This window comes from Coregonus lavaretus (genome assembly GCF_964263955.1).
Source record: "Coregonus lavaretus genome assembly, chromosome: 22".
Classification (NCBI taxonomy): domain Eukaryota; kingdom Metazoa; phylum Chordata; class Actinopteri; order Salmoniformes; family Salmonidae; genus Coregonus; species Coregonus lavaretus.
In genome coordinates, this window is record NC_140009.1 from 19,989,735 (window position 1) to 20,009,930 (window position 20,196).

The 20,196-nt window shown below is 43.3% G+C and overlaps 1 protein-coding gene across 1 annotated transcript; it reads right to left on the reverse strand.

The window, feature by feature from the left end:
- Positions 1-4,577: 4,577 nt before the first annotated feature.
- On the reverse strand, positions 4,578-17,628 carry LOC311150006 (uncharacterized protein). Its single transcript, XM_084187244.1, has 25 exons — positions 17,545-17,628; positions 16,495-16,623; positions 16,165-16,310; positions 15,730-15,928; positions 14,011-15,590; positions 13,730-13,856; positions 13,370-13,435; positions 13,158-13,243; positions 12,962-13,039; positions 12,517-12,666; positions 12,248-12,355; positions 12,010-12,151; positions 11,456-11,743; positions 11,244-11,288; positions 11,039-11,118; positions 10,774-10,886; positions 10,421-10,604; positions 10,192-10,276; positions 9,702-9,847; positions 9,509-9,599; positions 9,064-9,212; positions 8,682-8,767; positions 8,238-8,307; positions 7,899-8,020; positions 4,578-7,814 (listed from the first exon to the last, which is right to left on the reverse strand). The coding sequence occupies exons 1-25, from the start codon at positions 17,564-17,566 to the stop codon at positions 7,571-7,573; spliced, it is 4,536 nt and encodes a 1,511-aa protein (XP_084043370.1). The 5' UTR covers positions 17,567-17,628; the 3' UTR covers positions 4,578-7,570.
- Positions 17,629-20,196: the final 2,568 nt, after the last annotated feature.

The following is a 20,196-nucleotide window of genomic DNA, read 5'->3' on the forward strand; positions in this document are numbered from 1 at the left end:
TACCCTTCCTGCAGGCTCATCCTGACATGACCCTCCAGCATGACACTGCCACCAGCCATACTGCTCGTTCTGTGCGTGATTTCCTGCAAGACAGGAATGTCAGTGTTCTGCCATGGCCAGCGAAGAGCTCGGATCTCAATCCCATTGAGCACGTCTGGGACCTGTTGGATCGGAGGGTGAGGGCTAGGGCCATTCCCCCCAGAAATGTCCAGGAACTTGCAGGTGCCTTGGTGGAAGAGTGGGGTAACATCTCACAGCAATAACTGGCAAATCTGGTGCAGTCCATGAGGAGGAGATGCACTGCAGTACTTAATGCAGCTGGTGACCACACCAGATACTGACTGTTACTTTTTATTTTGACTCCCCCTTTGTTCAGGGACACATTATTCAATTTCTGTTAGTCACATGTCTGTGGAACTTGTTCAGTTTATGTCTCAGTTGTTGAATCTTGTTATGTTCATACAAATATTTACACATGTTAAGTTTGCTGAAAATAAACGCAGTTGACAGTGAAAGGACGTTTCTTTTTTTGCTGAGTTTAGGTGTGCCAGGAGATTAGCTCGAGGCTGGGAGACACAGGGACCTGTGAGGATGTCGTACTTTCCTACCTCAGAGAAAGCAGCCCCCCTGTAAATATTATGTGTAGATGATAGTCTAAAGACGGGTGAAGCCTTTTGTTGTTTTGTTTTCCCTTTTTGGCCACAGCCATTTGGTCAACTGCTTAGTTTATTTTTTATTCATTTTTTCCGCTGTTGTTTCAGCGTTGGATGCTACCCTGTACTGGAATCATTTTGTCGGGTGAAAGAAAACCTGTTTATTGACGATACAAAAGGAACCAACCACTGCCTCCGGTCTGTTCATTTCATGCCTCCCGCCTGTGTTAGGGTGTTTCGGACAAGCTGATCCGTCACAGTACACATAGATTTTGTGTTGTAGATATGTGGTAGTAGGGTAGTGGCCTGAGGGTGCACTCTTAATGTGTTGTGAAATGTATTATAATGTTTTTAAAATGGTATAACTGCCTTAATTTGGCTGGACCCTTGGCACCAGCTAATGGGGATCCATAATAAATACAAATACTTAACTGGGTGTGTCTCCCATAGACACCAGTGTAATAGCAGCTGGGTCTGGTCTACCCCATAGACACCAGTGCAATAGCAGCTGGGTCTGGTCTACTTAGTTCACTGACTTTCATTGAAGCAGAAAAAAACAGCGAGTGGGGTGTCTTGCTTCCTCTTCTGTCTCTATTATTACTTCTTTCCACTAGTTACCACAGCCACAAAGTCAAAATTAGCTATAAATATAAATTAGCTTTTTAATCTTTAGGGTTAGGTTTAAAATCACATTTGTGGTAACTATTGACAACCGTTGTTACTACAGGCAACATCAGTTATTTGCAACAAAGAAATATTAACATTTCTTTACACTTTTGCTTTACACCATTTATTTAAACTTTAAAACTGTGGCACTTATGCTGGTTATTAGTACAGACATCAGTGTTGGGGAATAGTGAACTACATTTTTCAGTAGGTTTGTGGTAGTTAAACTAAATTCAAATCTTGGTAGTGTTTTCAGTAGCTAATTACTTTTTTGCCATGTAGCGTTGTAGCTAACTACTGGAACGACACTATTTTTTTTTAAGATGGGGAAATAACATTTCCTCACTTGAAACATCGTTTTTGTGTTTAATAGGCTAAATTACACATTCTTGTAGTCTATGACATTTCGGATTTAGATATGATAATTTGTCCCGAAGTAGCTTGGATGTAGTGAACTACTTTTTCAAAGTAGCTTAACTTCTTCTAGTGTGAAGTAATTGGTAGTTTGGTAAACTACCAATTACTTGCATGATTCCCTCCAATCCAACATGGGCTAGGATAAACTGCTAAAGTTGTATCTCAAATGTAATATCACAGTGACTTCATACCTTTCAACCTTTTATTCTCCTAGATGGTTGTAATGTTGTCACCAAAGGCTCCTCTGTGCGATGAAGGGGCCATTTAATATGAATGGGCTCTTTTCACAAAAGGCTTGACCACATGCATGCATGAAACTACACACTTACAAATCAATGTATGCACTAGAGGTCTTCTCAGGTCCAAAAAGTTGGTAGTGTTTATTACTAGATGTGACACTACTAGTCCCGAGAACAATCAGACCCGAACCCGATTGGACCCGATGACAACAAGTCCTAGACCTGATTGGACCCGGGTGACACATTTTTTTTTATTTGCCAAGTTTCTCTTCTGGTTAACAAATAGATCTTCATATGTTGGCTAGGCCTTTTATAAGTCAATAAATGTACCTTATTAGCGTAAAATAAATAAGCTATAGGCTATGCAGAGCCGGGCTCGGGTCCATTCGGGTCTATCAGCTGTAGTTACATAGACCCAAGACCCTATGACAATCAAACAGCACCCGACCGGACACTCTCGGGTATTCGGGTGAACCCGTGAAGACCTCTAGTACGCACACACACAAATAGGTCATTATCTGCATGGACATTTCCAGTGAAGACATTTCAGTTAGAGCTCATTAAGATGAAAGACCAGTAGTTACTCCCAGTGCTGACCAGCTCGCTGCTTTGAGGTAGGCCTGGTAAATATGTGACCCGATGATCTTTTGGGCAAGTATTGTAGTTCTCCTGAGTGGCGCAGTGGTCTAAGGCTGTGCCACTAGAGATCCTGGTTCGAATCCAGGCTCTGTCGTAGCCGGCCGCGACCGGGAGACCCATGGGGTGGCGCATAATTGGCCCTGCGTCGTCCAGGGTAGGGGAGGGAATGGCCAGCAGGGATGTACCTCAGTTGGTAGTTTGCAACGCCAGGGTTGTGGGTTCAATTCCCATGGGGGGCCAGTATGAAAATAATAATAATGTATCACTAACTGTAAGTCGCTCTGGATAAGAGTGTCTGCTAAATGACTAAAATGTAAATGTAGTTTAAAGGTAGACTCAGCTAAATGACATTGGCACGAGCAACACCGCAGATTTGGAGATGAGCGAGATGCAAGACTTCGCTCTCACACAGTCACACATAGTATCTATGCATGTTCACTTCACGCTGTTCAGTGTGGTAGCCAGGGCATCAAAACAGCGGAGAAGTTGAGCCTCGCGCTTCAACGCTCTTAGTTGTTGCGGAAATTGATCCACTATGCTGTTTACTTTCTGCATCTATAATAATCTATTTGGATGACATTTGTATCACATACACGGGCTTGCGAAAGTATTCATCCCCCTTGGAATTTGTCCTATTTTGTTGCCTTACAACCTGGAATTAAAATGGATTTTTTGGAGGTTTGTATAATTTGACTTACACAACATGCTGGGCTTCCGAGTGGCGCAGTGGTCTAAGGCAATGCATCTCAGTGCTTGAGGCGTCACTATAGACGCCCTGGCTCGATTCCAGGCTGTATCACAACCGGACGTGATTGGGAGTCCCATAGAGCGGCGCACAATTGGCCCAGCGTAGTCTGGGTTTGGCCAGTGTAGGCCGTCATTGTAAATAAGAATTTGTTCTTAACTGACTTGCCTAGTTAAATAAAGGTACAATTTGAAGATGCAAAATATTTTTTATTGTGAAACAAACAAGAAATAAAACAAAAAAACTGAAAACTTGAGCGTGCATAACTATTCACCCCCCCCCAAAGTCAATACTTTGTAGAGACACCTTTTGCAGCAATTACAGCTGCAAGTCTCTTGGGGTATGTCTCTATAAGCTTGGTTCATCTAGCCACTTGGATATCTGCCCATTCTTCAAGGCAAAACTGCTCCAGCTCCTTCAAGTTGGATGGGCTCCGCTGGTGTACAGCAATCTTTAAGTCATACCACAGATTCTCAATTGGATTGAGGTCTGGGCTTTGACAAGGCCATTCCAAGACATTTAAATGTTTCCCCTTAAACCACTCGAGTGTTACTTTAGCAGTATGCTTAGGGTCATTGTCCTGCTGGAAGGTGAACCTCCGTCCCAGTCTCAAATCTCTGGAAGACTGAAACAGGTTTCCCTCAAGAATTTCCCTGTATTTAGCGCCATCCATCATTCCTTCAATTCTGACCAGTTTCTCAGTCCCTGCCGATGAAACACATCCCCACAGCATGATGCTTCCACCACCATGCTTCACTGTAGGGATGGTGTTGGATTTGCGCAAGACATAGCGTTTTCTTTAATGGCCAAAAAGCTCAATTTTAGTTTTATCTGACCAGAGTACCTTCTTCCATATGTTTGGGGAGTCTCCCACATGCCTTTTGACGAACACCAAATGTGTTTGTAAATTGTTTTCTTTAAGCAATGGCTTTTTTCTGGCCACTCCTTCAAAAAGCCCAGCTCTGTGGAGTGTACGGCTTAAAGTGGTCCTATGGACAGATACTCCAATCTCCGCTGTGGAGCTTTGCAGCTCCTTCAGGGTTGTCTTTGTTTAATGCCCTCCTTACCTGGTCCGTGAGTTTTGGTGGGCGGCCCTCTCTTGGCAGGTTTGTTGTGGTGCCATATTCTTTCTATTTTTTTTAACAATGTATTTAATGGTGCTCTGTGGGATGTTCAAAGTTTCTGATATTTTTTTATAACCCAACCCTGATCTGTACTTCTCCACAACTTTGTCCCTGACCTGTTTGGAGAGCTCCTTGGTCTCCATGGTGCCGCTTGCTTGGTGGTGTTGCAGACTCTTGGGCCTTTCAGAACAGGTGTATATATACTGAGATCATGTGACACTTAGATTGCACACAGGTGGACTTTATTTAACTAATTATGTGACTTCTGAAGGTAATTGGTTGCACAAAATCTTATTTAGGGGCTTCATAGCAAAGGGGTTGAATACATATGCACGCACCACTTTTCCATTATTTATTCTTTAGAATTTTTTGAAACAAGTCATTTTTTTCATTTCACTTCACCAATTAGGACTATTTTGTGTATGTCCATTACATGAAATCCAAATAAAAATCTATTTAAATTACAGGTTGTAATGCAACAAGGGGGATGAATACTTTTGCAAGACACTGTACTACAATGCCACCATTAGCGAAATCACACAATGCATATGATTGATGATACCATAAAACGCAACCATGACATCATATTAAACATTTCATAAAAATGTTATTTGTACTATTAATTAAAAAATAAGACCGCCATAGCCCTTGGCTTAACACAATAGCAATCAGTTAAGAAAGATTTAAAAAATTCAACATTATTCTGTCTGCCTCCTTTCACACAATAAAGGAATCTTATAAAAACATTCAATATCTGTCCAAATGATTTACATTATTATTATACCATAACTTCAATTCTATTTACAAAGTTACATTATATTTACAGTACCAAGGTGGCCTGTTAGCAGCAGATATGTTTGAGTTAGTCTCATATGGCTATCATAAAGCAACACAGAGGTAGTCTTGCTGGATCTAACCATCTTTGTTGAGAACATCCCTGCATGTCACTTGGACAGAAAGTGACAGTGCTCATAGTAAGGAGGCCATTGACATCACGTGACCTCATTAAAAAACTAACATACATGAAATCTCAAGCCATCTAATAGAGGCCAAATATCAAGTATTTGCACCAAGTAATTGTATCATAAAAATAGAGGGATAGATTAATAATAACTCAATGAGAGGATTATCAAACTCAAAACTATTAAGACAATCAGATTGTGAACCCAATGATGATGATGAAGAAGCTTTGTCTTGGTAAGAAGTGGCTGCTCTTTTCTATCCATTTCTTCTTGCTTGGATTGGTGAAGTGGGCAGGGCATTTGTGTCAGGTAAGAAAGTGTAAAGTTAAACAATAATAAAAGAGATGCATAAAAGGGTTTAAGTAGAACAAATAAAATATTTTAAATGATCAGATAAGTAGTTTTTTTTGTTGTGGGCATTTTCTATTTTCTAGTTTTTTTTGGCCACAGCCCAGGAGGGTTTACAGTCGTGGTCAAACGTTTTGAGAATGACACAAGTATTGGTCTTCACAAAGTTCGCTGTTATGATATATTTTTGTCAGATATTACTATGGTATACTGAAGTATAATTACAAGCATTCCATAAGTGTCAAAGGCTTTTATTGATAATTACATTAACTTTTTCAAGACCGCCCTGGCATGCTGTCAATTAACTTCTGGGCCACATCCTGACTGATGGCATAATCAATGCTTGGAGTTTGTCAACATTTGTGGGTTTTTGTTTGTCCACCCGCCTCTTGAGGATCGACCACAAGTTCTCAATGGGATTAAGGTCTGGGGAGTTTCCTGGCCATGGACCCAAAATGTCGATGTTTTGTTACCCAAGCCACTTAGTTATCACTTTTGCCTTATGGCAAGGTGCTCCATTATGCTGGAAAAGGCATTGGTCGTCACCAAACTGTTCTTGGATGGTTGGGAGAAGTTGTTCTCTGAGGATGTGTTGGTACCATTCTTTATTCATGGCTGTGTTCTTATGCCAAATTGTGAGTGAGCCCACTCCCTTGGCTAAGAAGCAACCCCACACATGAATGGTCTCAGGATGCTTTACTGTTGGCATGACACAGGACTGATGGTAGCGCTCACCTTGTCTTCTCCGAACAAGGTGTTTTCCGTGTGCCCCAAACAATCGGAAAGGGGATTCATCAGAGAAAATGACTTTACCCCAGTCCTCAGCAGTCCAAACCCTGTACCTTTTGCACAATATCAGTCTGTCCCTGATGTTTTTCCTGGAGAGAAGTGGCTTCTTTGCTGCCCTTCTTGACACCAGGCCATCCTCCAAAAGTATTTGCCTCACTGTGCGTGCAGATGCACTCACACGTGCCTGCTGCCATTCCTGAGCAAGCTCTGCACTGGTGGTGGCCCGATCCTGCAGCTGAATCAACTTTAGGAGATGGTCCTGGCGCTTGCTGGACTTTCTTGGGTGCCCTGATGCCTTCTTCACAACAATTGAACCTCTCTCCTTGAAGTTCTTGATGATCCGATAAATGGTTGATTTAGGTGCAATCTTACTAGCAGCAATATCCTTGCCTGTGAAGCCCTTTTTGTGCAAAGCAATGATGATGGCACGTGTTTCCTTGCAGGTAACCATGGTTAACAGAGGAAGAACAATGATTTCAAGCACCACCCTCCTTTTAAGGCTTCCAGTCTGTTATTCTAACTCAATCAGCATGACAGAGTGATCTCCAGCCTTGTCCTCGTCAACACTCTCACCTGTGTTAACGAGAGAATCACTGACATGATGGCAGCTGGTCCTTTTGTGGCAGGGCTGAAATGCAGTGGAAATGTTTTTTTGGGGGGATTAAGTTCATTTTCATGGGAAAGAGGGACTTTGCAATTAATTGCAATTCATCTGATCACTCTTCATGACATTCTGGAGTATATGCAAATTGCCATAATCAAAACTGAGGCAGCAGACTCTGTGAAAATTAGTATTTGTGTCATTCTCAAAACCTTTGACCACAACTGTATATATACTACTGTTCAAAAGTTTGGGATCACTTAGAAATGTCCTTGTTTTCGAAAGAAAAGCAATTTTTCTGTCCATTAAAATAACGTCAAATTGATCAGAAATACAGCGTAGACAATGTTAATGTTGTAAATGGCTATTGTAGCTGAAACCCGACTGTCACTCTAGGGGACTACACCATGATGGGCCACCCATTGACCTCTGCCCCATGTCCATGGCTGTTGCTGAGGAACTAGATGGCTGCGAAGGGAATGGGGGAAGTTGTTCGCAGGCATAGTAGTCCTTCAGTGGGGCGAAGAGATGGCGGATCACAGGCACACTCCAGGACTTCCCCAGCACCTTCTGCCTCTGCTGGCGATTCATGTTCTTTACATCGGTGTAGTGCTTGGGGAAGCCGAAGATCCTTGAAGTGACAGGCAGAAGAGAACATCTTTAATTTCTACAGAATTTCAAGAAAAAAATTAAAACAACTGAGCAAAATGCCTACTTCTCTAGCTCCGTGATCCACAGGATGTCATCCACGCCTTTCTCTGATACTGGGAGCTTGCTCACGCCCTTGCCCTGTTTGAGGGAGTTCGGGTTGGTGGTGATGGTCCTCACTTTTGTGAACTGTGCAATAGAATACAAAAGAAACAACAAAAAACAAGAAAGTAAGACACCAGGAAATGCTGGGATACAAACAGTTACAGGTTCCAAAGAAAGAGGGGTAGACTAACACAAATGAAAAGGGAAAAACAAGACAACATTTGAAAACAACCAAAGAGGATCAGATTGGGACTAGTTAAATGAAGGTTAAATAGAAAATACATTTGAAAAAAATTCTGACCTTGGCAACTCTTCCCCTTTCAAGGCAGTCCTGCAGAATGACCTTGTCGTTCTGGGATGCGATGATGGGCCTAGAACAGAATCAGACACATTGAACAAAACTTTTTAAAGGCAGGAAGCAGACTCATCACTAAGAAGGAGATAATCAGGCAGACAGGGTCACCAGTGAGTTATTCTTATTATCAGAGAGATGAGCTTAAAGATGTTGTCACATGTGGTGCTGGGTTTTTCCGAAGATCCACATAACAGTAGACTATGTAGAGATCAATTGCATTGAATAAAACATTTCAAGAAACAATGGGGTTGATAAGAAAAATTTATGCACTCACAAACTGTAAGTCGCTCTGGATAAGAGCGTCTGCTAAATGACTAAAATGCAAATGTAATAAGAAAGGATCATTGATCAGCTGAGTGGTTTAGTTTGGTCCAGGGTGCAAACACATACCTGTTCATCCCAGGGATGTTGCCCCAGAAGTATCGCGCTCTGTGGGCCGGGCTCACTTTCACCGCATCCACCAGAACCGGGTTGCACTGAGAACAACAGACTGTTAGTTAGTTGGGTTCTAAACTACAGAACATTTAGACAGTATGATTTGTATACAAATCAAGAGATTTGGTGCTGCGTTCATGTGAAATATTATATTTTCTGACTTCAAACCGGTTAATTCTGAGAGCCAGACCAAAACCAGAAAGACCCAGAAATATAAGCGGCAAACTCGTTTTAAGCTTAAACCATAAGTTTCCCATTAGAATTCCACATTTTCAGAGAAACACGTACGCAGCACGATACAACTGTTCTAAGAGGAGAGTGAGTGGGGCTAGCTAACCTCCAGGAAGCGGCAGATGTCGACCTTGTCGTGGTTGTTCATGAACACCACGTTCTCGAAAAACCAGAAGAACGGCCGCCGGTCGTTTTCTTTGGGCTTCATGATGTGAAGAAGCCGGTAATACTCAAAGAAGAGCCTCCCCGTCCCCTCTACAGACAGAATGACAGAGATGTAATAAGCACCCATAACACAGGGGAATAGTCGGGTTATGCACTGTGACATTTTGACCTTGCGCAACATTTAAACAACACTGCAGAGATGATATCCACATTAGAGCTAACACAGATGTTGCACTCTACTTGCCTATTCCAAACTAACCACGCTGTTGTACACTGCCGTCTGCTGGTAATGTCTACAAGCCGCACTACACTATGCGTAGAAAATACATAAATATATTTTTACTCTGTTGATCTCACAAGGTAAACTATTCAAGTCCTAGACATACCAAACAGTCCCTTCCGTGCTGGGTTCACGATGGACAGATCGTTGCAAGGGCTCCCACCAATGAGCAGATCGAACGGACCCCACTTTAGGATCTGGATTGGACAAGAGTAGTGAGGTCTGTTTTAGTACTGACCGATGTTTCAAATCGTCAGTAAATGCACTGTGCTCACGTTATAAGACGTTATAAGACGTACGTGCTCTTTGGTGATGAGCCGAACATCATCCACATGTATGATCTTGCCTTCATGGTTGATCTCGGATACGGCGATGGACTCCGAACAGATCTCTGAGGCCACATATTTGTCCACCTTGAATCCCAGCTCTTTCAGCACCAAGTAACCTAAGGGTCAAATGAAACGCATGTCCTCCTTCACAATCTGGTTAAGTGCTACATGCAAAGTCTCTGATTATTGAAGTTCCTCTTCTCCTTAGACCTTAAAGGAGTAGAATATAATTTTCAGAGTAGAATCAGAACAGTAGAAAAACAGTAGAATTATGATAAAATGGAATAGTCAAATATTCCCAGTAAGATCTTCATAGTAGAATAAGAACAAATAATAGTGGAATCAGAATTCGAGTAGAAATAAAACAACACATAATACAGTAGTATTTTTGTCAGCAGAATCAGGACAACAGAGTAGAATTGTAGAATTAGAATGGAGGAATTCCGGCGCTGCAGCTAACCTGTGCCAATCCCATCAAACAGCGAGAGGACCTTGATTGGTCGACGCAGGTTGGCAGGGATGGATGGGTATACCCGGTCGGGCTCCTAGAGAGGGAAAAGGTCAAGCACACTCATTCGGTTATTGACCAATAAGAGCAGTACCGGTATGTAAATTACGTCAAATCAAAACAAAGAGCATTCCATTCTAAGGTAGCGCTACAAGAAAATATGGATTGCGGGGCCACTCACGAACTGAAAGGCACTGTTATTTGCAAAAAACTCCTGGACACGGATGCTCCAGTCCAGACGGGGTTTCAGGGCACCGTAGGCATGGTGTGGTTCGCACAGGTAGCAGATCCATGGATCCACGTCCTTCAGAGAGTCAAAGGTACCCGGGCCAACCAAGATGTTTAGGCAGTCCAAACAGTAGGAGCTGGGAGAAGACAGATATTTTAGAACATGACCCATGTCTGGAAGGTTTAGAGTGGATAATGGCATAGGGAGTATCAGTGGAGGCTGGTGGAGCGAGAAATGGGGAGGATGGTCCCTCCTTCCACCAGCCTCCACTGGAGAGAGCGTTAGTAGCAAATACTGTTACTCACCGGCAGCAGCTGTCGTTCCCACAGAGGATGACCTCCAGGCCAGCACAGCACACTGTGCAGTATGACTGGTAGCCATCCTCATCGTATCGATAGAGAGTCTCAGTGAAGTTATCCTGTAGGAAATAGTATATAAAGATTTAGAAATTGGCACAGCAAGGGAAGACATGACCATCTGAAACAATTGAGGCAACACACCCAATATACATTTTGCTTAACATATATGTATGTAGCAAGAACCACAAGAGGAATATATTTTTTGCTTTACCTTGCATTTAAGGCAAAGGCTTCCTTCAAACAGTGGATGGAAAATCTCTATATCGTCAGCCATACAGCACAGGCAGAAAGCTTTGGAAGATAGAAAATGAAAAAGTGAGTGATTCATGAGTGGACAAAACAATGAATGAACCACACTTCCAACACAATACCACTATTTAATACAAAAGCGTGTCCATGTCAGCACAAGCTTTCACCTTCAATGTCCAGTCTTTTATTCTGTACCCTTTGAACCATCTCCTCTGAGAAAATAAAGATACAAAATACAGTATTTTAAATGAGTGGGCAGAGACAGTGTCAGTGCATTGAGAAAAGTAAACAAATAGGAAATACTACCGTTGGGAATGATTTGAAACACAATGATTAACAGAGGATATATCAGTGTGTAGAAAGAGTGGAGATGGCCCACCTCTGTATTTCTGGTCAGGATGTTCATAGACGTAGCCTGGGTCTTTATTTTTGTTGTACTGCTGCTTTTGTTTTTTGAGTGGTGGCTGGCAGTCTGGATTTTGATAATTTTTCCCCTTGTTGGACAAGGCACCTTTATCCTCCTCCTGCCTGAGGTTGAAGGTGCCGTTGTCCAGGTTTAGGGAGAGCTTGGTGAGACACACAGACACCTGGCTCAGGTTGTGCAGTTCGCTGTTGGTGGATGTTGCCTTTTTTGGGGCCGGCTGCTTGCCGTTGGCCGTCCCTTTAGCTGTAAGATCATTAACATCATCAAAATACTGTACCCCATTAACACACAATATATCTATTCCTATTCATACAAGTTGTTATAACATTACAAAATTAAAGAGAGGGATCATGTATGTAATACCCACTGGGCACAGATGTCAGTTCAACATCTATTCCACATTGGTTCAACGTAATTTCATTGAAATGACGTGGAAACAATGTTGACTCAACCAGTGTGTGCCCAGTGGGTAGATACAGAATGATGTGTTAGTCAGCCTCTTAGCTTACCCTCTGTCTGGTGCGGTGGTTGGAACCCATCTGGGCCAGTGGGTTTGAAACCGCCGAAGGCCCAGTCCAGCATTACCCTGAGGTGCTCCTCCCGCTCATCTGAACCCAGGGAAAACACCTTCCTACATCTTGAGGCAGCCACCTACATGGTTACATATCAACAACACACAATCAGATGTGATACACGCATACAAATCAGCACACAGACATTCACACACAATCAGACAGACAGACTGACCTGTAAGGATTGGAATATAGCATCCCTGTACGTGACGAGGGTGGCAAAGCTATTTGCGCAGAAACATTGTGCAAACGCTCCAAATTGCAGCAGTTTCTGGGTGTTTATCTGAAACAGACAGAATAACACTGAGTGATAGGTACCTCCCACTGCACAACAATTCACCTTTACAATCTAATTTTAAAAACTTTATTGCCCATCAAATATGGACACTCATAACTCACACAAACACACTGAAAACAACAAAACTTGATGTCCTCCCTCCTCACCTCGGAAAACATGCCGTCCCCAAACCATTCGACTTTCCGGATGCTTTTGGCTGCCTGCCGACCCTTCCAGGGTTGGACAATCCCTGGCCACAGGGAGTATCCCTCTACCTGTCCCCATACCAGATCCCCAACACTGTAGCCCTTCCCATCCTACAGGGAAAAGCACAGCAGACAGTCAGTCATACACTGCTAAACATATCTGGTGAGATTGAACATCGAAATACATTGATATGTACCATTGTTAGCCTCAAAGCTAATTGTCATGATAATGTAAATCAGAAAAGAGAAAGGATTATTTTACACACTTCAGCTACGCAGAGGGAGAATTTCAAGACTAATGACATAATACTGCTTAACGAATGTATAATATATACATATAACAGTATAATATAATTTAATATAATAACAGTGACAATCTGTTGTTGATGGAGTGAACAGTACCTACCTCGTACAGGCAGGAGGACGTCTTAGATGGTCCTTCAGGGGTGGATGTGGCCATCGGCAGGGCATTGTCATCTTTAGACTGGGGGTCAGTGAGAGAAACACTGAAATGATGCTTCCATAATATATGCACTGCACATAATCATGTTTTATCAAATAAGAAACAAATGGAAATAGATTTAAACAAAAATATAATGTACCTTGTGTGGTGTGGTCTCAGTCCAAATGACATCATCGTCGCTGTCATCGAGAGCGATAATGTCAATAGACTCAGTCGTCTTTAGCTCTGCCGTTGTGGGCAAATTGCAAAGAGGTCAATATTATTTTGAGGACATATAAATACACAATATTTATACAATTGTCTGACAATGATCCCTTAATGAGTGTATGTGATTCTCAGTGCTATCCTTACCTGGTATTGTGTCTGTCTGAACAGGCCTTGGCTCAGTCTCAGCAGGCTCTGTGAGGTCAATCAAATCTGAAAACAAGACATTGAACAATAGGAATTATTAAATATACAGTATATCCGTATTCACCTACGGGGTATGCAAGGTTTTGGTTCCAGCCCAGCACTCACACACTTGTGTCAAATAAACAACAAATAATGGTCTTCAGTCTGAAGAGAGGCTTAGTTGAATTGAGTCTGTAACTGCTGGGCTGGAACAAAAGCCTGCACACCGAGTAGCCCTTCAGAAACAGAGTTGGAGACCCCTTCTCTGAATAAACAGCTTGTCAAGTGTCACATTTCGATAAATATGTAATACAATCTTACCAGATGAGTTGCTCTCCTGTTTTAGAGGACTTGACGGTGATGAGGGTATGCCTTCGTCCTCACTGTGTTCTGTCTCTTCTGTGAGCCAGTTATCCTCATCCTGACCACCATCACCCAGCACGGTAGCCTGGACACATCGATACCAACACAGAAAAAATTAATTTTCCCACACAATGTGACTATAGTAGTAGTGTACATTACAGCAGAGCTAACACTTCAACATAATTTCAAAAAAACATCCCCACATGTTACATGCCAGTCTAGTCCAGTTAGCTACACACCTGAGCGAAGACCTTGTCCCTTTGCAGAGAGCCAGAGGGGAGAGTAAGCAGGGTGCGGATCAGCCTCCGTAGGATAGATGTCTTTCCCATGGTCCTCAGCACCTGTTTCCAGTGCTGCTCCACTGTGGGCCCAGGGGAGGGAGAGTTAGCGGTAGGCTCCTCACCCTCTGAGATCATATACTCCAGGAACTCATCGGTCAGCAGGGCCATGTCCCCCGGGACGCCACACAGCCCCATGAGGGACCCCAGCTCGGCCACCACCCTGCCCGTCACCTCCAGCCTCCCAGCAGGCCTCAGCAGGACGGGAATGTTCTTCAGGGCCACGTTGGGCAGAGGCAGGCTCTCTATCAGGCTCCAGGTGGTAGCCTTGTAGAAGGAGACGCTGCTCCCCAGGAAAGAGTCAACAACATTTTCTTTGAGTTCTGCCTGATGTTCCGACAGGAAGTCCTTCACGCGGATGCCCGTGTTCACCTCCACCCTCAGGAGGTGGTCCTTCTCGTTGGCGAGGAGCGCAGGCTCTCGCCGCCTCAGGAAGCGGTCCACGGTGGGCGCGCGGAGGAAGCTGGCTGCATAGGAGTGCACCAGGCTGGAGGCCTGCTGTAGGATGTTGGCCACGTCAGAGTCGCCCCACTCAAGGAGCTCCTGGAAGGCACAGAGGGGCTCCAAGGCGTGCCCCAGGAACAGCAGGCTCAGTCTGACTTTTAGGTCCCTTAGAAGGGCACACACCTGCTCCGCGTCCCCCTCACTGCCCCGGGACTCAAAGTACTGGAGCAGCTCGGGCCAGGCGTCTGCCATCCTCTGCACCGTCCTGCCCAGGAAAAGGCACTGGGATGACAGGGGAAGGAGAGGGTCCAAGGGTGTCACATCGGCAAATATCTCCTTGAGGTTGTCGTTGGTTGTGGGGCAGGTGGAGTAGTGGTGGTGGATGTCCCTGACCAGCTCCAGGACCTGCTCCGGCAGCGCCGTCACGCCCATGTGACACGCCCGTCCAGCCAGGCCAGGGAGATCGCAGAGGGACACCAGCCCAGGGTTCAGAGCCCTGAGCCCGGTCACCAATACCTGGCTCAGCCCCAAGTCTCCACAGTCTGCAGATTCACAGTAGAACACAGCCAAGTTGGCCAAGGGGAGCTCAAACCTCCTCAGGGTCTCCACCAGACAGTTCAGCTCGGCTGCACCAGCTGACACTGTGGCATCCCTTGGCTGAAGGGTGTCTAGCAGGCGCACGTGTCTGACCCCTGACCCCTGGTCAAAGTAGCCCATCAGGAGCACACTGGTCGTCTCCTGGTCTCTATCCCCTCCGAGCTCCACGCCTCGGTACAGGTAGAGGCAGTAGGGGGTCTGGGAGCAGGCGGCGGTGATGTCCTGAGGATATTTCTGACCCAGAACGTGTCTGGCTACCTGATCCTGGGTCAGTTCTGTCCCGCGCTTTGCTGGGCTGGGCCAGTGCTTCTGGATGAGCTGCAGCAGGCTGGGGCTGAAAGGGGAAAACGTATTCTCCTTCTCCTCTGGCTCTGCCGTTTGAACATCCAGTGCTGTTTCCTGGTTCTGCCAGGGCCCCTCAGACATCTCCACTTCCCTAGCTTTGGGTGACAAAAATGACAACATTGAGCAACCAAAACACAAATAAAGTGGATACCGTGGACTAGTCTTTCATACTAGCATTTCATACTACAAACTAAAGAATAGAGCAGAGAGAGAGAGAGTGAAGTTGAGTCTCACAGAAGTTGAGTTGTGTCAGGGCTTTGGGTCTTTGTGGCTGTTTAGCAGAATTAGCAGGCAGTATGCTCTGTCCAGCCCGCGCCTCCAGAGCATCATACTCCTGGCCGTTGTGGTTGGAGTCAAAGAACACCTTGAACCACTGTAGGAAGTCCAGGCCCGCCTCAGAGCTCCCTCTGATCAGATCCTCCACTGGGATTGACTGGGGGAAGAGAGATTTTACACAACATTATTAAATCATTACATGTAATAAAATGTAATAAGTATTATATTACATATATAATATATGTAATAACACCATGTTGTTACTAGAGTAATTGCAGTGTTACTACACTTGTATAAGAGCAATGCAATGTAGACTTTGTGTGCACATTACACACAGTCCTACTAGACTGCAATATATCATGAACGGGTGTATTGCTGTAGAGTGTAACTCACTTTGATCACCCCACTCCTCCTGAAGCCGGCCTGCAACACACTGTAGTTGTGAAGGGCATCCACCTCATCCCTGGCCTGGAACCTCACTCTCTGTACATCCACAGAACCAGGGAACAGCCAGTGCATTAGCTGGCAGAACACAGCACCTGGAACACACACATTTATAATCATACCCTCAATGCCTGGAGCTCATACAAAATAGCTAACTATGATTGATGTAAAGGAATGTTCTCTAAGTATGACATCAGACACAAACCAGTGTATTATCTAGAGGCAATACATAAGCCTAGAGAAAATATCAACAGTGTGTACAAAGAGCATGTAGCCTACCTGAGCATGTTTGCTCCACCTTAGTGAACCTGGTCTGCAGATATTCATTGAGCCAAGCCAGCAGCTCATAGCGGTTGTGTTTCTCACCAGGCTTGACTTGGACATTCACTGCCATCTCCAGGCCTCCACCTGTAACAAAACCACATATCAATGTAGCCTAATAACAAAAACAAGGAACATAGTATTTGTATAAGTGATAGTATGTGTTAAATGCATTAATTGATATTCAGTAAGGAGTGCACACTCAGCTCCACCAAAATGGATACTTTCATCAGTGGTAAACATCCACGTAAAAGTTAATTTGCATATTGTAAAGGTTGGGGGAAGGAATCGAACATCGCAATTACAATAAAAGTAAGCTATCGCTACAGTGTATCACATCTGCGCTCTTGCCTTGTGCATTCGTGCTTCAAGTTTCATTGCTGAATATTCAAATAGCCTATATTAACAGTCACTATAGTCATCAAATGTTCTGATTTGAAATGTGTACACAAATCGCCAAGGGCTAAATTTACGCATAGGCCTACTTTGTTGTGTCTGCTCATATTCTTTTCCCGCAAAAACACAGAAGCAATGTTTTGGTATTTGGACCAATGAGATAATCTCATTTGAACAGCTGATCCGAGCAGCCACGTGTATAGTTACCATGCAATGTTGAGAGAGAAAACGTGAGGAAACAGAAAATATGCAGGGCTGTTTCTTCAGTTGTCCCAAATGTTATTATAACGTTGTTATAACCAATATTTGGATAGTGTTTTCAACAAGGCTGGTAAACTGTAGACAAAATGGCAAAACATATATTTCTCAGCATTCCAGGCAATAATCTTTCTTTAGACATATTGGTAAATTAAAAGTCTATATCCTTTATTTAAATTGTTCTATGTGTAACGTATGCTATTTATAAAGCTATTTATAAAGCTTAATGAACGTAAAAAGTACAATGCAACCTGGTAAAAGTACTTGTGAGGCTATGAGCTAGGCTAAAGTTATTTGTCTATTGCCCTACGATATATCGAAAAGGTTCAATATTGTTTAGACATGTGCGCTCACCTCGCTCTCCTTTCGTTTTCATGGCTGATAAACTGTCCCAAACTCGTTGTCGGTCGTTCCGCCAAGCTAGCTACTCACCCTTTTGGCTCCGGGAATGCGGGATATTTAACTCGCTGAGACTGTACGGAAGCCCCATAGCTACGTCGTGTCCGCGGGATTCCAACCAATGATCTCTCTATGCTAATGTTGAATGGGGTTGGACAACGTGAAATCGCGGATGAGCCGATCCCGCTTCGTGAGCAATTACGCAAACTAGGTTATAGCTATTTGCGCCGGCCAACCTTCGAAACAATGGAAACACTCACTGTTTTACTGTTTCCAAGTCAGAATCGTAGGCTAAACATCGTCATCTATTGCTGTATCATTGTAGGGTTGTGTTTTCGACATTTGGAGAGCCACAAGGTGTTGTAGACTAGAAAGCCGTAATGCCCATCAAAACGGATCTAGGCGAAATTTACTCAACATCTCTGATTATCTAACCTTTCTAAATGTGGTCACTAAAGGGAAATAAACGAATGTACCCACATATTCATCACATTCCACGACAAATAAACATTTAGGACTATAAAAACACCATGGGGTTAGGTAGGGGGGCCATATGGTTGCACTAACTTGATAGAAACATAACAACCCATTCGTTCCCGACATAGGCCTTAATCTGGACAGGCTAAATCTAGTCTAGTAATTTCACCATTCCGTCCTATTTTAACCATTTTGTGCATAGGCCTACAGTAGCATAGTTTTTCTGTTGTCAAATGGCAGCTCCATCGGGTCTAAAATGGCGACGGTCGAAACTAAACTCAGTTGGGATCGACTCAAACTCCGAGGCATTTAGTTATTAAACAAATGGATTAACATTAACCACGTTTCTATCCAGTAAAGTCGAGTAAATTGATATAGTATAAAAAACACGACAGCTGTGATGGAAAGTTTTGGTCTAATTTTTATAAATGCCGACAGATAGGCCAACTTTGTTCGTTCGACATGGTGGGATCTTTTTATGTCTGTAATATTAATTATGCGGGAAATGGCGGTAGAAACGCCTTTATGCGCAAATATTGATATAATACCATCATATCGAAATACATTGGAAATCATGCAGTTTATTAGGCAAGAGATAAAATAAATGATGATGAACTTCACAGGGTAGTGAAAGTGCATGGTGATGAGTTCAGACCCTTTGACTTTTTCCACATTTTGTTACATTACAGCCTTATTCTAAAATGTCCTCATCAATCTACACACAATACCCCATAATGACAAATCGAAAACAGGTTTTTAGAAATTTTTGCACATTTATTAAAAATAAAAAACAGAAATACCTTATTTACATAAGTATTCCCCTTTGCTATGAGACTCGAAATTTAGTTCGGGTGCATCCTGTTTCCCATTGATCATCCTTGATATGTTTCTACAACTTGATTGGAGTCCACCTGGGGTAAATTCAATTGATTGGACATGATTTGGAAAGGCACACACCTGTCTATATAAGGTCCCACAGTTGACAGTGCATGTCAGAGCAAAAACCAAGCCATGAGGTCCAAGGAATTGTCCGTAGAGCTCCGAGACAGGATTGTGTCGAGGCACAGATCTGGGGAATGGTACCAAAACATTTCTGAAGCATTGAAGGTCCCCAAGAACACAGTGGCCTCCACAATTTAATCAATTTTAGAATAAGGCTGTAACCTAACAAAATGTGGAAAAAGTGAAGTGGTCTGAATACTTTTCCGAATGCATTGTATATATGTATATTGATAGACTTTCCATATCGGTGCCCATCACTAATAGCATGCTATTATGTCCCCAACTTCTTTACACTACCCAAAGGGAAATCTACTTCTAGAAAAAAACAAAGGAAGGGAAGCGCTGCTAAGGTACACAATAGTAGATTTTGGTAGACAGAAGGTCCTCTTTGGTAAAAGGGGTAAATTGGTCATCAAGAAGAAAGGAGGACCAAGGCATTCTTCATGTAATTAATTTAAATGCCTTTATTTGTATGGCATGTTCAATGGAAACAGAGCAAAAAGAGCAGGAAGAGGAGCCATGCAGGTTCCCCAACAAGAGAGGTAGAGGACGTGGAAGAGGCCAACACAGAGGGGGAGGAAGAAATCAAGACTATCCAACTACACGGAGCAGGACCAGAACAAGGATGTGATCTACATTTCTGGAGAACCCCTTTCTGATGATTGTGTAAGGGTCTTGTCTAAAGGACTGTCCTTTGCCCCCACATACTCAACAAATGAATTCAATACAAAGATTGCCCAGTATTTCAGCTATTTAGTTTCTACAGGAATCTACATTGGAAGGCCTGGTACAAGCAAAACATCTAGTTTCAGGTCAGGCAGTTTCTGTGCCCTCAAAAACACATTTTAAGCCCAAGTCCATCTTTTGTCCCATTGTCCAGAATGCCACACTAAATACATTTGCCAAGAAGGTGAATTTTGATGTGGAGAATCTGTTTAAGGGTAAAATTTACTCTAACCAAACACGACGTAACCTTTCTAAGATAGAGAGGGATATTGTTGAATCATTGTCCAAAAATGGACGGATTGTGGTAAAAAAAAGCAGACAAAGGAGGCACTACAGTAGTGTGGAGTAAAGACAAATATGTGACAGAAGCCTACCGTCAATTAGACAATGATGAATTCTACC